The 13,649-nt window shown below is 44.4% G+C and overlaps 1 protein-coding gene across 7 annotated transcripts in view; it reads right to left on the reverse strand.

The window, feature by feature from the left end:
• ANK1 (ankyrin 1) overlaps nt 1-13,649 on the reverse strand; it is a 290,504-nt gene that overhangs the window by 39,677 nt on the left and 237,178 nt on the right. For all 7 annotated transcript variants that reach the window (XM_075858907.1, XM_075858901.1, XM_075858903.1 and 4 more), the window contains 2 exons: nt 10,754-10,828; nt 69-200 (listed from right to left, as the gene is read on the reverse strand). In XM_075858907.1, coding sequence (XP_075715022.1) covers nt 69-200; nt 10,754-10,828 — 207 coding nt within the window. The remainder of the gene's footprint in view (nt 1-68; nt 201-10,753; nt 10,829-13,649) is intronic.

The raw sequence follows: 13,649 nt of genomic DNA on the forward strand, positions 1-13,649 counted from the left end.
CAAACTCACACATCACAATACAGAAGAATCTGTTGGCAGCTGGCAGGCACTGCCCAGAATATACCTACATTTTGCATTGGAACCTTGCCGCGATGCCCAGAGGTGTAGTAACGCTGCACTTTGCTCCAGCAGTGAATTTGGGTTCTCCACTCTAATTCTATTGATGTCGTCCATCTCAAACTGCAGCTCCCGCGCCAGCTCTGTGAACAGGACACATCCACAATGACAACAACATCCTGTAATATTTTAATGTGCCTATTTATGGGATATCTCAGATGATTGTGGATTAGCACAATTTCTGTGGGTACTGAAAAGTACCCTGAATATCAAAGGCGTACGTATTATAGAGGCAGAACATGCGGCTGCTATGGGGCCCTTAGTGAGAAGGAGCCCAACTCCTTTGCTATTAGGTGGGTAAAGCTACGCAGGGCTGCAATGTTAGAAAACAATTGGTTAAAAAATTGGCCCAAATATTATGGCAGTGGGGATACCCTACTGTCCTGAGGGTGGCAAAACCCAGCACCATAATAGGGGGCCCAGTTTAATCGTTGCTTTGTGGTCCTCTCTCTGGTGTGTACACCACTACTGAATATATTGAGGCCATATTGTATTTTGACTATATTGAAATACATTTTTATACATTTCTATCTAATTGATATATTTTACACCATGCTTTTTGGATTTTGATTGCCGACTGTAATAGGAGATACACCTGGAACACCATCTTTTATTTGTTTAATGTAAATAGGTTAAAAATGTTGTAGTGCTAGGAGCCCCATTTTCCTGATACAAAGCTCTAAATCCCTTGCACTGACATAGTGCTAAATAATAAAGTTCCTGCTACCAGCAGCCGCCACTAGGGGCACTGCATTTATTAACAATAGGCCTCATTTATCAATACTGTCTGAACAGAAAAACTGGCCTTGTTGACCATAGCGACCAATCAGTGCTCAGCTTTCATTTCTTCAACTGCTCTGGAAAAAGGAAACCTGCACTGTGATTGGTTGCTATCGGACAGATTTTACATTAGACTGTTATGATAAAAAATATCTACACTGTATTTGCTTATAGACATCACCTAATCTCAGGGTCATAGTTACAGGGGGTATAGAGGTAACAATCGCACCCAGGCCCTATCATCAGAGAGGGCCCAAAGACACCAGTAATATAAATGGTACTACTGGCGGGGGGCCATGTGAGGACAAGTAAAGGAATATATATTGTCTTTGGGCAAATACAGGCTAAAGGTGATTACATAAACTGTATTACTGCAACTGATACTAGAAGATTGGTCCAACATGGCCGTAAGAAAATCAAAAAAAAAGACAACAAAAACTACCATAATGTCACCAGTGACTGAAAATAAAGCGTAACAAAAACGAAATAAAACAAAATAACATGGCAATAATGACCTATTAGGAGACTATTCTGTGACACTTCAGGTGCTGTACTATAAGGCCATGTTCAGACGGTATAGTGTTAGGCGTATTTCAGAGCGGAAAAGGCTCGTATTACTATATATAAGCTTGAAATATGCCAGTAAACAGCTTCCCCTTGAATTAGATGGAAAATACACTGTGTAGCGCATACGTGGCGTATTTTTATACAGCAAATGGATGGCACCAGCTCAAAAACTGAGTCGTTGCCATCATCACCGGATGTCAGCAGTGTATTACAGCTGACATCCGTCTGTAATGACGGGGACTGAAATTAACTTCGATCCCTGCCATTAACCTCTTAAATGCAGAGGTCAAAAGCATTTAAGCTGTTTGCAGCTCATCGGCACCCCAGCAATGAAATACTGGCCTCCCGCTCTGCCTAGCACGGAAGCCGTTTAGGCCCCACCCGGAGACGGGGACTGAAAGGCTTCTGTAGCCGACGGCAAGATGGCGCCGGCTCAGGAGCTGAGCCGGCATCATCAGCGGTGGATGTCAGCTGTAAATTGCAGCTGACATCCACCGGTAATGGCAGGAAACGGAGGTAGCTCCAATCTCAGCCATTAACCCCTTAGATGCAGTGATCGAAAGCGATCGCTGCATCTTAGAGGTTGCTAGCAGATCGGTAGCCCTGCCATGCAATCAGGGCTGCTGACTGCTGCTATGGCAACAGGAGGCCGAACAATGGCCACCTGCTCTGCCATTACAGAAGCCAATTTGGCCCCGCCGGGAGGCAAAGCCTAATTGGCTTGCTATCAGTGAATGACTGACAGATCTAATACATTGCACTATATAGGTAGTGCAATGTATTAGAAAAAAAAACATCAGACAGTTGGACCTTCAAGTCCCCAAGTAAAAAGTGTAAAAAAAGGTGAAAAAAAAAGTTGTAAATCATATAATAAAAGTTTCAAGTAATAAAATAAAACACAATCGCCCTTTTCCCTTATCAAGTCCATTATTATAATTTTTTTTTATAAACCATACATACTTGGTATCGCCACGACCGTAACGGCCTGAGCTATAAAAATATTCTGTTATTTATTCCACGCGGTAAAGGCGTTAAAAAAAAAACAACGTAAAAAACTATACCAGAATTTCTGGTTTTTGGTCACTTTGCCCTACAAATATTGGAATAAAAAGTGATCAAAAAGTCGCACATATCCATTAATGATACCTATAAAAACTATAGCTCGTCTTGCAAAAAACAAGCCCTCATACAGCTCCGTCAACGGAAAAATTAAAACGTTATGGTTCTCACAACTTGGCGACAGAAAAAAATACATTATTTTTACAAAAGTAATTTTATTGTGCAAAAAGTTGTAAAACATAAAAAAGTTCTATAAATTAGGTATCGCCGGAATCGTACTGACCCGCAGAATAAAGGTAACATGTAATTTATAACGCTGTATTAAAAAAAATATATATATATATGCCAGAATCGCAGTTTTTTGATCACCCGGCCTCCCAAAAAATAGGATAAAAAGTGATCAAAAAGTCGCATGTACCCCAAAATGGTACCAATAATAACTACAGCTCGTCCCGCAAAAAAAAGCCCTCATACCACTACGTCTATCAAAAAATAAAATTAGTTAAGGTTCCAATAAGTCAGGAAAGAAAAAATATGCAGTTGTGCAGGCCCGAGGGGAACATTTCTTCTGTTTCAAGAGGCGAATTATCAAGGCTCTAAAATTAGGGAACCAGGCAGGGGAGGCCCAAACATATCCGCTGGAAGCGACGGTCCCCGTATTATACCAGGACAACACTTTCCCAGCAAAATTCCACAAACTGCAAAGGTGCGCAGTGTGGACCAAAAGGGGATAAGGAAGGACATTTATCAGTGCGAGAACGGCCTGTGCTGAAAGGATTGCTTCACAGCGTAACACACATCTATGGATCATTTTATTGTTTACCCCATTATTATACCACCTGACTATGCCCCCGAAGTACTCTGCCCAGCTTACATGTACCCCACATTATAAACTGAAATACCAGTAAATCTCCAAACAAAAACACTACCAAGAAAAATCCACGCTCCAAGAGCCAAATGGCGCTCCCTCCGCTCTGAACCCTACAGCGTGCACAAACAGCAGTTTACTTCCACATATATGGCATCGCCATAACCGGGAGAACCCTTTTAACAATTTTTGGGGTGTGTGTCTCCAGTGGCACAAGCTGGGCACAACATTTGCCACTGAAATGGCATATCTAGGGAAAAATTGACATTTTTACTTTGCACCATCTACAGCGCAATCATTTATGGAAAAGACCTGTGGGGTGAAAATGCTCACTACACCCCTTAATAAATACCTTGATGGGTGCAGTTTCCAAAATGGGGTCACTTCTCAGGGGTTTCTTTTATTATTTCACATCAGAGTCTGTACAATTGTGAACCAATACTTTGTAAATCGCCAAATAAGGCCTCAATTTCACATGGTACGCTTTCACTCCTGATCCTGGTCGAATGTCAAAGATTAGGGCCACATGTACGGTGTTTCTTAAACCAGGAAACACAGCATAATAATTAGAGAGCTGTCTTGTTATGATGGCACAAGCTGGGCACCACACACTAGTCCTTCTCAATGAATTAGAATATCATCAAAAAGTTAATTTATTTCAGTAATTCAATTCAAAAAGTGAAACTCCTATATTATATAGATTCATTACACACAGAGGGATCTATTTCCAGCATGTTTTTATTTTAATGTTGATAATTATGGTAACAGTTAATGAAAACCCAAAATTTAGTGTCTCAGAAAATGCTAATATTATATAAGCCTAATTTCAAAACTGATTTTTAATACCGAAATGTTTTCCTACTGAAAAGTATGTCCAGTATATGCACCCAATACTTGGTTGGGGCTCCTTTTGCATGAATTACTGCATCAATGCGGCGTAGCATGGGGGCGATCAGCCTGTGGCACTGCTGAGGTGTTATCAATGCGGCGTGGCATGGAGGCGATCCGCCTGTGGCACTGCTGAGGTGTTATCAATGCGGCGTGGCATGGAGGTGATCAACCTGCGGCACTGCTGAGGTGTTATCAATGTGGCGTGGCATGGAAGCGATCAGCCTGTGGCACTGCTGAGGTGTTATCAATGTGGTGTGGCATGGAGGCGATCCGCCTGTGGCACTGCTGAGGTTTTATCAATGCGGCGTGGCATGGAGGTGATCAACCTGCGGCACTGCTGAGGTGTTATCAATGCGGTGTGGCATGGAGGCGATCAGCCTGTGGCACTGCTGAGGTGTTATCAATGTGGCGTGGCATGGAGGCGATCCGCCTGTGGCACTGCTAAGGTGTTATCAATGCGGCGTGGCATGGAGGTGATCAACCTGCGGCACTGCTGAGGTGTTATCAATGTGGCGTGGCATGGCGGCGATCAGTCTGTGGCACTGCTGAGGTGTTATCAATGTGGCGTGGCATGGAGGCGATCAGCCTATGGCACTGCTGAGGTGTTATGGTAGCCTATGTTGCTTTGATAGCGGCCTTCGGCTCGTCTGCATTGTTGGGTCTGGTGTCTCCTCTTGAGAATGCCCAGTAGATTCTCTATGGGGTTTAGATCAGGCGAGTTTGCTGGCCAATGAAGCGCAGTGATACTGGTGGTTATAAAACCATGTATTGGTACTTGTGGCAGTGTGGGCAAGTTCCAAGTCCTGCTGGAAAATGAAATCTCGTAAAGCTTGTCAGCAGAGGGAAGCATGAAGTGCTGGAAAATGTCCTGGTAGACGCTGCGCTGACCCTGGACTTGATATAACACAGTGGACCAACACCAGCAGATGACATAGCACACCAAACCATCACTGACTGTGGAAACTTCACACTGGACCGCAAGCAACTTGGATTGATGCCTCTCCACTCTTCCTCCAGACTCTGGGACTGAGATTTTCAAATGAAATGCAATTTTTTACTTTCATCTGAAAACAGGACTTTGGATACTGAGCAGCAGACCCGTCCTTGTAAAGGCTTAGGAAACCTTTGCATGTGTTTTGTGTTGATTAGCTGATTAGAGTGTCAAACTATAAGTCTACAATTTTCAACTTTTACCCAATATTCAAATTTTCTGAAAGACTACATTTTGGGTTTTCATTAACTGTTAGTAATAATCATCAACATTAAAAGAAAAAAATGCTGGAAATAGATCACTCTGTGTGTAATGAGTCTATATAATATATGAGTTTCACTTTTTTAATTGAATTACTTAAATAAATTAACTTTTTGATGATATTCTAATTAAGGGCGGGTTCACACATGGCGGAATTTCACTTAAATTCCGCTGCGGACACTCCGCAGCGTTAATCCGCAGCGGAGCCGTTTCTGCATTGACTTTCACTTTAATTTAGCAGTGTTCGTTTACACGATGCGTACAATTCCGCTGCGGAGCATAGGCTGCGGAGCGGAATTTGGTGTCCGCAGCATGCTCTGTCTGTTGCGGAGCAGTGGCGGACTCATGGCGGAATTTCTCCATTGACTTCAATGGAGATTCAAAGTTCCGCAATGAAGTCCGCAGCTGTCATGCACATGTCATGTGTGCTGCGGATGCGTCTTGCTTTTTTAACTTGACATTTCTTCATTCTGGCTGGACCTATGTATTTCTAGGTCTACAGCCAGACTGAGGAAGTCAATGGGGCTCCCGTAATGACGGGAGCGTTGCTAGGAGACGTCAGTAAATAGTCACTGTCCAGGGTGCTGAAAGAGTTAAGCGATCGGCAGTAACTGTTTCTGCACCCGGGACAGTGACTACCGATCCCAATATACATGTATCTGTAAAAAAAAATGAAGTTCGTACTTACCGAGAACTCCCTGTTTCTGTCTCCAGTCCGGCCTCCCAGGATGACGTTTCAGTGTAAGTGACGGCTGCAGCCAATCACAGGCCAAGCACAGGCTGCAGCGGTCACATGGACTGGCGCGTCATCCAGGGAGGTCGGGCTGGATGCCGAAGGAGGGACGCGTCATAAAGACAACGGGCGGTAAGTATGAATTTCTTTTACTTTCACTAGGGAAAGTGCTGTCCCTTCTCTCTATCCTGCACTGATAGGGAGAAGGGAAGCACTTTTCCCGCAGTCCGCAGCAGCTAGTCCGCATCAATTTTCTGCACATTTTGTGCAGATCCGCAGCCGTAATCCGCAACCCGGATTAGGTGCGGCATTGATGCGGACAGTTGCGGAGGAATTCCGCCATGTGTGGTCATGCCCTAATTGAGAAGGACTAGTATTGGCATATCTATGGAAAAAAATCCCATTTTCACTCTGCAACATCGAGTTCATACTATTTTCTGCAAAAAACCTGCGGGGTTAAAGAGGCTCTGTCACCAGATTTTGCAACCCCTATCTGCTATTGCAGCAGATCGGCGCTGCAATGTAGATTACAGTAACGTTTTTATTTTTAAAAAACGAGCATTTTTGGCCAAGTTATGACCATTTTTGTATTTATGCAAATGAGGCTTTCTAAAGTCCAACTGGACGTGTTTAAAGCAAAAGTACAACTGGGCGTGTATTATGTGCGTACATCGGGCGTGTTTACTTCTTTTACTAGCTGGGCGTTGGGAATGGGAGTGTATGATGCTGACGAATCAGCATCATCCACTTCTCTTCGTTAACACCCAGCTTCTGGCAGTGCACAGACACACAGCGTGTTCTCGAGAGATCACGCTGTGACGTCACTCACTTCCTGCCCCAGGTCCTGCATCGTGTCGGACGAGCGAGGACACATCGGCACCAGAGGCTACAGTTGATTCTGCAGCAGCATCGGCGTTTGCAGGTAAGTCGATGTAGCTACTTACCTGCAAACACTGATGCTGCTGCAGAATCAACTGTAGCCTCTGGTGCCGATGTGTCCTCGCTCGTCCGACACGATGCAGGACCTGGGGCAGGAAGTGAGTGACGACACAGCGTGATCTCTGGAGAACACGCTGTGTGTCTGCACTGCCAGAAGCTGGGCGTTCTGAAGAGAAGTGGATGATACTTCTCATCAGAGCGCCCAGCTAGTAAAAGAAGTAAACACGCCCAGATGTAACGCACATAATACACGCCCAGTTGTACTTTTACTGTAAACACGCCCAGTTGTACTTTAGAAAGCCTCATTTACATAAATATAAAAATGGCCATAACTTGGCCAAAAATGCTCGTTTAAAAAAAAACCAAAAAAAAACGTTACTGTAATCTACATTGCAGCGCCTATCTGCTGCAATAGGAGATAGGGGTTGCAAAATCTGGTGACAGAGCCTCTTTAACATGATCACTACACCCCCTAGGTGAATACCTTGAGGGGTGTAGTTTCCAAAATGGGGTCACTTCTGGTTGGGGTTTCCACTGTTTTGTTCCCACAGGGGCTTTGCAAATGCGACATAGTGACCAGAAACCAATCCAGCAAAATCTACACTCCAAAAGCCAAATGCTGTTCCTTCCCTTCTGAGCCCTGCCGTGTGCCCAAACAGCAGTTTATGACCACATATGGGGAACTGCCGTACTGAAAAGAAATTGGTTTACAAATGTTGGGGTTCCTTTTTTTCCTTTATTTGTTGAGAAAATGAAAAATTTTGAGCTAAAGCTACGTCTTATTGAAGAAAAGGGATTGTTTTCATTTTCACTGGCCAATTCTAATAAATTCTGTGAAACACCTGTGGGGTCAAAATGCTCACTACACCACTAGATGAATTCCTCAAGGGGTGTAGTTTCCAAAATGGGGTCACTTGTGGGGAGTTTCCACTGTTTTGTCCCCTAAGGGGCTTTGCAAATGTGACATGACCTCCGCAAACCATTCCTGCTAAATTTGAGCTCCAAAAGTCAAATAGCGCAATTTCCCTTCTGAGCCACGCCGTGTCTCCAAACAGCCGTTTATGAACACATGTCGGGTATTGTTTTACTCGGGAAAAATAGCTTTACAAATTTTGCGGTGCTTTTTCTCCTGTGGTCCCCGTGGAAATGCGAAAAAATTACCTAAACCTACATTTTCTTTGAAAAAATGTAGATTTTCATTTTCCAATAATTTCTGCAAAAAACTTGTGCAGTCAAAATGCTCACTATACCTCTAGATAATTTCCTTGAGGAGTGTAGTTTCCAAAATGGGGTCACTTTTGGGGGATTTCCACTGTTTTGGCACCGCAAGTGCCCTTCAAACCTGACATGGTGCCTAAAATATATTCTAATAAAAAGAAGGCCCCAAAATCCCCTAGGTGTTCCTTTGCTTCTGAGGCCGGTGCTTCAGTCCAGTAGCACGCTACGGCCACATGTGGGATATTTCCTAAAACTGCCGAATCTGGGCAACAAATATTGGGTTGCATTTCTCTGGTAAAACTTTCTGTGTTACAAAAAAATGGATTAAAAATGAATTTCTGCAAAAAAAAATGAAATTTGTAAATTTCACCTCTAATTTGCTTTAATTCCTGTGAAACGTCTAAAGGGTTAAGAAACTTTCTAAATGCTGTTTTGAATACTTTGAGGGGTGAAGTTTTTAAAATGGGGTGACTTATTGGGGGTTTCTAATATATAAGGCCCTCAAAGCCACTTTACAACTGAACTGGCCCCTGTAAAAATAGCATTTTGAAATTTTCTTGTTAATGTGAGAAATTGCTGCTAAAGTTCTAAGCCTTGTAACGTCCTAGAAAAATAAAACGATGTTCAAAAAATGATGCCAACATAAAGTAGACATATGGGGGATGTTAATTAGCAACAATTTTGTGTGGTATAACTGCCTGTTTTACAAGCAGATGCATTTAAATTTAGAAAAATGCAAATTTTTTTAATTTTTTGCTAAATTTTGGTGTTTTTCACAATTAAATACTGAATGTATCGAGCAAATTTTGCCAGTACCATAAAGTCCAATATGTCACAGGAAAACAAACTCAGAAGCGCTTGGATAAGTAAAAGCATTCCTAAGAATGAAACATGTCAGATTTGCAAAATGAGGCTCTGTCAGGAAGGTCAAAAGTGGCCAAAGAGGGAAAGGGGTTAATACTTTTATGAATGCTTCTAGTGGGCCCTCAGGAGTATAGCCGCTGGGCCTGGGACTGTTGCCACTAAAGGGTTAAAAGATTTTAATGGTAGGATAGGAGGGGTGGCGTAGTGAAGCATCCCACTTCACCCCCCCCTTACTTTAGGTCCCGGCATTTAGATGTGGTAGCATATGGGGAGTAGGTGGGGGTGGTTATGGTAATTGGGGGAGGTATCTAAGCTCCTCCTCCCCCTCTTCTGCCTCTTTTGGCGGTGGCATTTTCCCTCCCTCCCATGTATCACGATGGTTTGATGGTGGATGTGATGCTTTTTGGAGTGTTAGGTTTTCATCTGCCTTGTTTTTTGGCGCAGGTGTTAATGGTGTGTATATTTTGTTTTGTTATACCAAATTAAAAAAAATAATTATAAAATATATATATATATATATATATATATATATATATATATATATATATATATAAAAATAATAATAAAAAACAATTGGTGAAATATACAAAGCGGAAATAAGGTTAAAAAGTTATTTTGATAAAAAAAAGAGAATAAAAAAAAAAAAAGAGATGCAAGTAATGCTGTTTGGTTTCACAAGGTTAAAATAAAAAATGAAAAAAGTAACTTTGGTGATGGAAACATTTGTTATTTACGTGGCACGGTGGTGTATTCGGTTACTTTTGCATGTTTTTTATTTTTGTGTGTATTGGTTTTGCTTTATGACACAGCTGGCGGGCGTTTGAATGAGTATTTGCCTAAATGCCCTTAGAAAAAGGTCGGCATTCAGGTTCATTGACCTCTGGTTTAAGGTCATTAAAGTTTATTAAAATTATTTTTGTAAGAGAAAAAGTTCTTTAAATATTTAATGAAAAATACAGCTGTGGCCGACCCCCCGGGTCAACCCCACATTCAAAAGAAAAAAGAGGTGTTTGTCATTCATTTATTTTGATATTCATTTCTAGACTACTAGATGGTTTCGTAGTTCTATATATGCACACAGTCTTGTAGTGCCCTCAAATAGCCTATAGGTGGTGCTCTGTGATTACACCAAATATGTAAAATGATGCTGATGCCACACTAGCAGCATAAACGGCTATGGACTGCAAAGAACTGCAATTCTAAAAAGAATTTACAAAAAAATCTAAAAATTTATTCACCCAAACGCTGAAGCTTGGGCACAGTGCTAATGCATAATAATACATATAAAGTGATACAGATGTGGGTTCTTCTCTGTTCCATGACAAGGACACTGTGACAATATGCTTAGTCCTTTGATGAATCGTTTGTCTACGGAACAGATGCTGTCTCTACAAAGATATACTATGGGGTTGGTTATCATTGGCATGAAGGGCATAAGTCTTTCAGTGTTGGAGTGCAAGCTCACCGGCCCAGCTTAAACCCAGGTGCTCTGATATAACGGCCATCTTCATGTCAAAACGGTCTGTGCCACTGAGGGAGCCTGGGGAGAGAGGGAAAATGAGGGTGACATTGGAGGAGTAAAGAAGTGAGAAACATTTATATGAGAGGCAGAAACTAGTACATTAAACTTAAAGTGTGAGAAAGTATAAGAGAAGTAGTGATAATATATGACAAGATTGGAGTGTGAGTTAAGGAGATAGTAACTAAAAGGGGGGTTTAAGTAAAGAAAGTGAAAGGGGTACTAGGAGATTGGGCGGCAGTTTGAGAATAAAATAAAAGAGTGCTATGAGAAGATGCTAAGGAAGGCCTGAGAGTCAGAGGGAACTGTGAGAAGAGAGTAGGGACTCTGAGATGAGATATCATATAAGACAGAGGAGATATAAGAAAGGGACTGTGTAGGGACTGTAAGAATAGGGTACGATTGGATGGTAAAAAGAGAGTCACAGGGCACTATAAGAGGAGAGTGAGAGGGCAACTGTGAGAGAACAGTAAGAATGAACTGTCAAAGTCATAGGGGACGGTGAGAAGAGACTAAGGCCTCATTCACACGACAGGGTTTCCCGGCCGGGTGCTGGCCGTTCATAAATCGGCCGGCACCCGGCTGCATTAGGAATAATAGACCCCTAATGGGGCTATTCACACGACCGATTTTTTGACGGCCGGGAAATCCGGCCGTCAAAAAATAGGACATGCTCTATTTTCGGCTGGGTACCCGGCCGCCCGGCTCCCATAGAAGTCTATGGGGCCGGGTAATACACGGCCATCACCGGAATGTGTCCCGAGTGATGGCCGGGTTTTCCGGGGCTTGCGCTCTATCTCCTCCTCCTCACAGCGCAGAGTGCAAGTGAGGTGGAGGAGTTGATGCCATTCGGACGAATGGCTGTACACTGTGTGGCAGGGCCGGGGTGTACAGCAGGTGGAAGGGAGCGCTGCGCTGGCTCCCTTCCCCTGGTTGTTTTAAAAGCGCCCTGGCCCGGCGACACCTTTCATGGCGCCGCTAGCAGCAGCTGCTGCTGCGGCTGCTACTACTGTAGCGACGCCACTATAGCAGAGCAGGGAGGTATCTCCCCGCTCTGCTATGTGCTAGCCCCACTTTAGCTCCTTGAAGGAGCGGAATCCCCGTATTTTCGGGGATTCCGCTCCTGGACAGAGCGCTTGATTTCTCTGTCCATATCTGGGAAGTGACATCAGGGGAAACTCCTGAAGCGAAATCCCCGAACACATGGGGATTCCCCTTCAGGAGTTGCCGCTGATGTCACTGTCCAGATCTGCCCGGCCCGGAACGGATGCAAAACTTTATGCAAACCGGCCGGGCAAAATGGCAGATTTTACCGGCCGACACTCGGGCTCGGGCGGGACCCGGTCGTGTGAATCCCGCCTAAGGGGATTGTAAGAGGACAGTTAGATGGGAGTCTGACTTTGAGAGGACAGTAATATGGGACTGAGAAGAGAATAAAAGGGGATTGTGAGAAGAGAGTAGGAGGCGACTGTGAGAGAACAGTGAGAATGAACTGTCAAAGTCATAGGGGACTGTGAGAAGAGACTTAGAGGGGATTGTGCGAGGACAGTAAGAATGGACTTTGAGAGGAGAGTAAAAAGTGACTGTGAGAGGGACTGAGAACAGAATAACGCCTCATTCACACGACAGGGTCCGAGTGTCGGCTGATAAAATCGGCCGTTTTGGGCCGTTTTTTCCCGGCCATTTTGCATACGTTTTGCATCTGTTCCGATTCCGTTCCGGGCTGTATTGCCGTTTTTAACGGCCGATTTTGACCCGTTTTGCATCCGTTTTTTTCCCTGTCCATTTTAAAATCGGATGAATTTCATTTAAATTTGTTGCCACACACAGCCCTTTGTAGATAATGCTACACAGCCCCCTGTAGGTAATGCCACCCAGCCCCCTGCAGGTAATGCCACCCAGCCCCCTATAGGTAATGCCACCCTGCCCCTTGTAGGTAATGCCACCCTGCCCCTTGTAGGTAATGCCACCCTGCCCCTTGTAGGTAATGCCACCCAGCTCCCTGTTGGTAATGCCACCCTGCCCCTTGTAGGTAATGCCACCCAGCTCCCTGTTGGTAATGCCACCCAGCTCCCTGTTGGTAATGCCACCGTGCCCCTTGTAGGTAATGCCTCCCTGCCCCTTGTAGGTAATGCCACCCTGCCCCTTGTAGGTAATGCCACCCAACTCCCTGTTGGTAATGCCACCCTGCCCCTTGTAGGCAATTCTACCCTGCCACTTGTAGATAATGCCACCCTGCCCCTTGTAGGTAATGCCACCCAGCTCCCTGTTGGTAATGACACCCAGCTCCCTGTTGGTAATGCCACCCAGCCCCCTGCAGGTAATGCCACCCAGCCCCCTGTAGGTGATGCCACCCAGCCCCCTGTAGGTGATGCCACCAAGTCCCCTGTAGGTGATGCCACCAAGTCCTCTGTAGGTGATGCCACACAGCCCCCTGTAGGTTGCACCCATCCCCCCCCCCCACATTCCAGGAGAAGTCACTGACTTCAATGTCCATATATGGACAGTGTAGTCACTGATTTCTCCTGGAGAGGAATTCCCTGCCACAAGTCGGGAATTCCACTTCAGAAGTGAGTGACGTCACGGTGTCCATATATGGACAGTATAGTCACTCACTTCTCCTGTAGCGGAATCCCCGGCCATAGAGTCGTGGATTCCGCTGCAGAAGTGAGTGACATCGCTGTGTCCATATATGGACAGTGTAGTCACGCACTTCTCCTGTAGCGGAATCCCCGGCCATAGAGTCGGGGATTCCGCTGCAGAAGTGAGTGACTTCGCTGTGTCCATATATGGACAGTGTAGTCACGCACTTCTCCGGGGATTGGGGATTCGGACTCCTACA

Source organism: Rhinoderma darwinii, chromosome 3, assembly GCF_050947455.1.
Source record: "Rhinoderma darwinii isolate aRhiDar2 chromosome 3, aRhiDar2.hap1, whole genome shotgun sequence".
In the NCBI taxonomy this organism is placed as follows: Eukaryota; Metazoa; Chordata; class Amphibia; order Anura; family Rhinodermatidae; genus Rhinoderma; species Rhinoderma darwinii.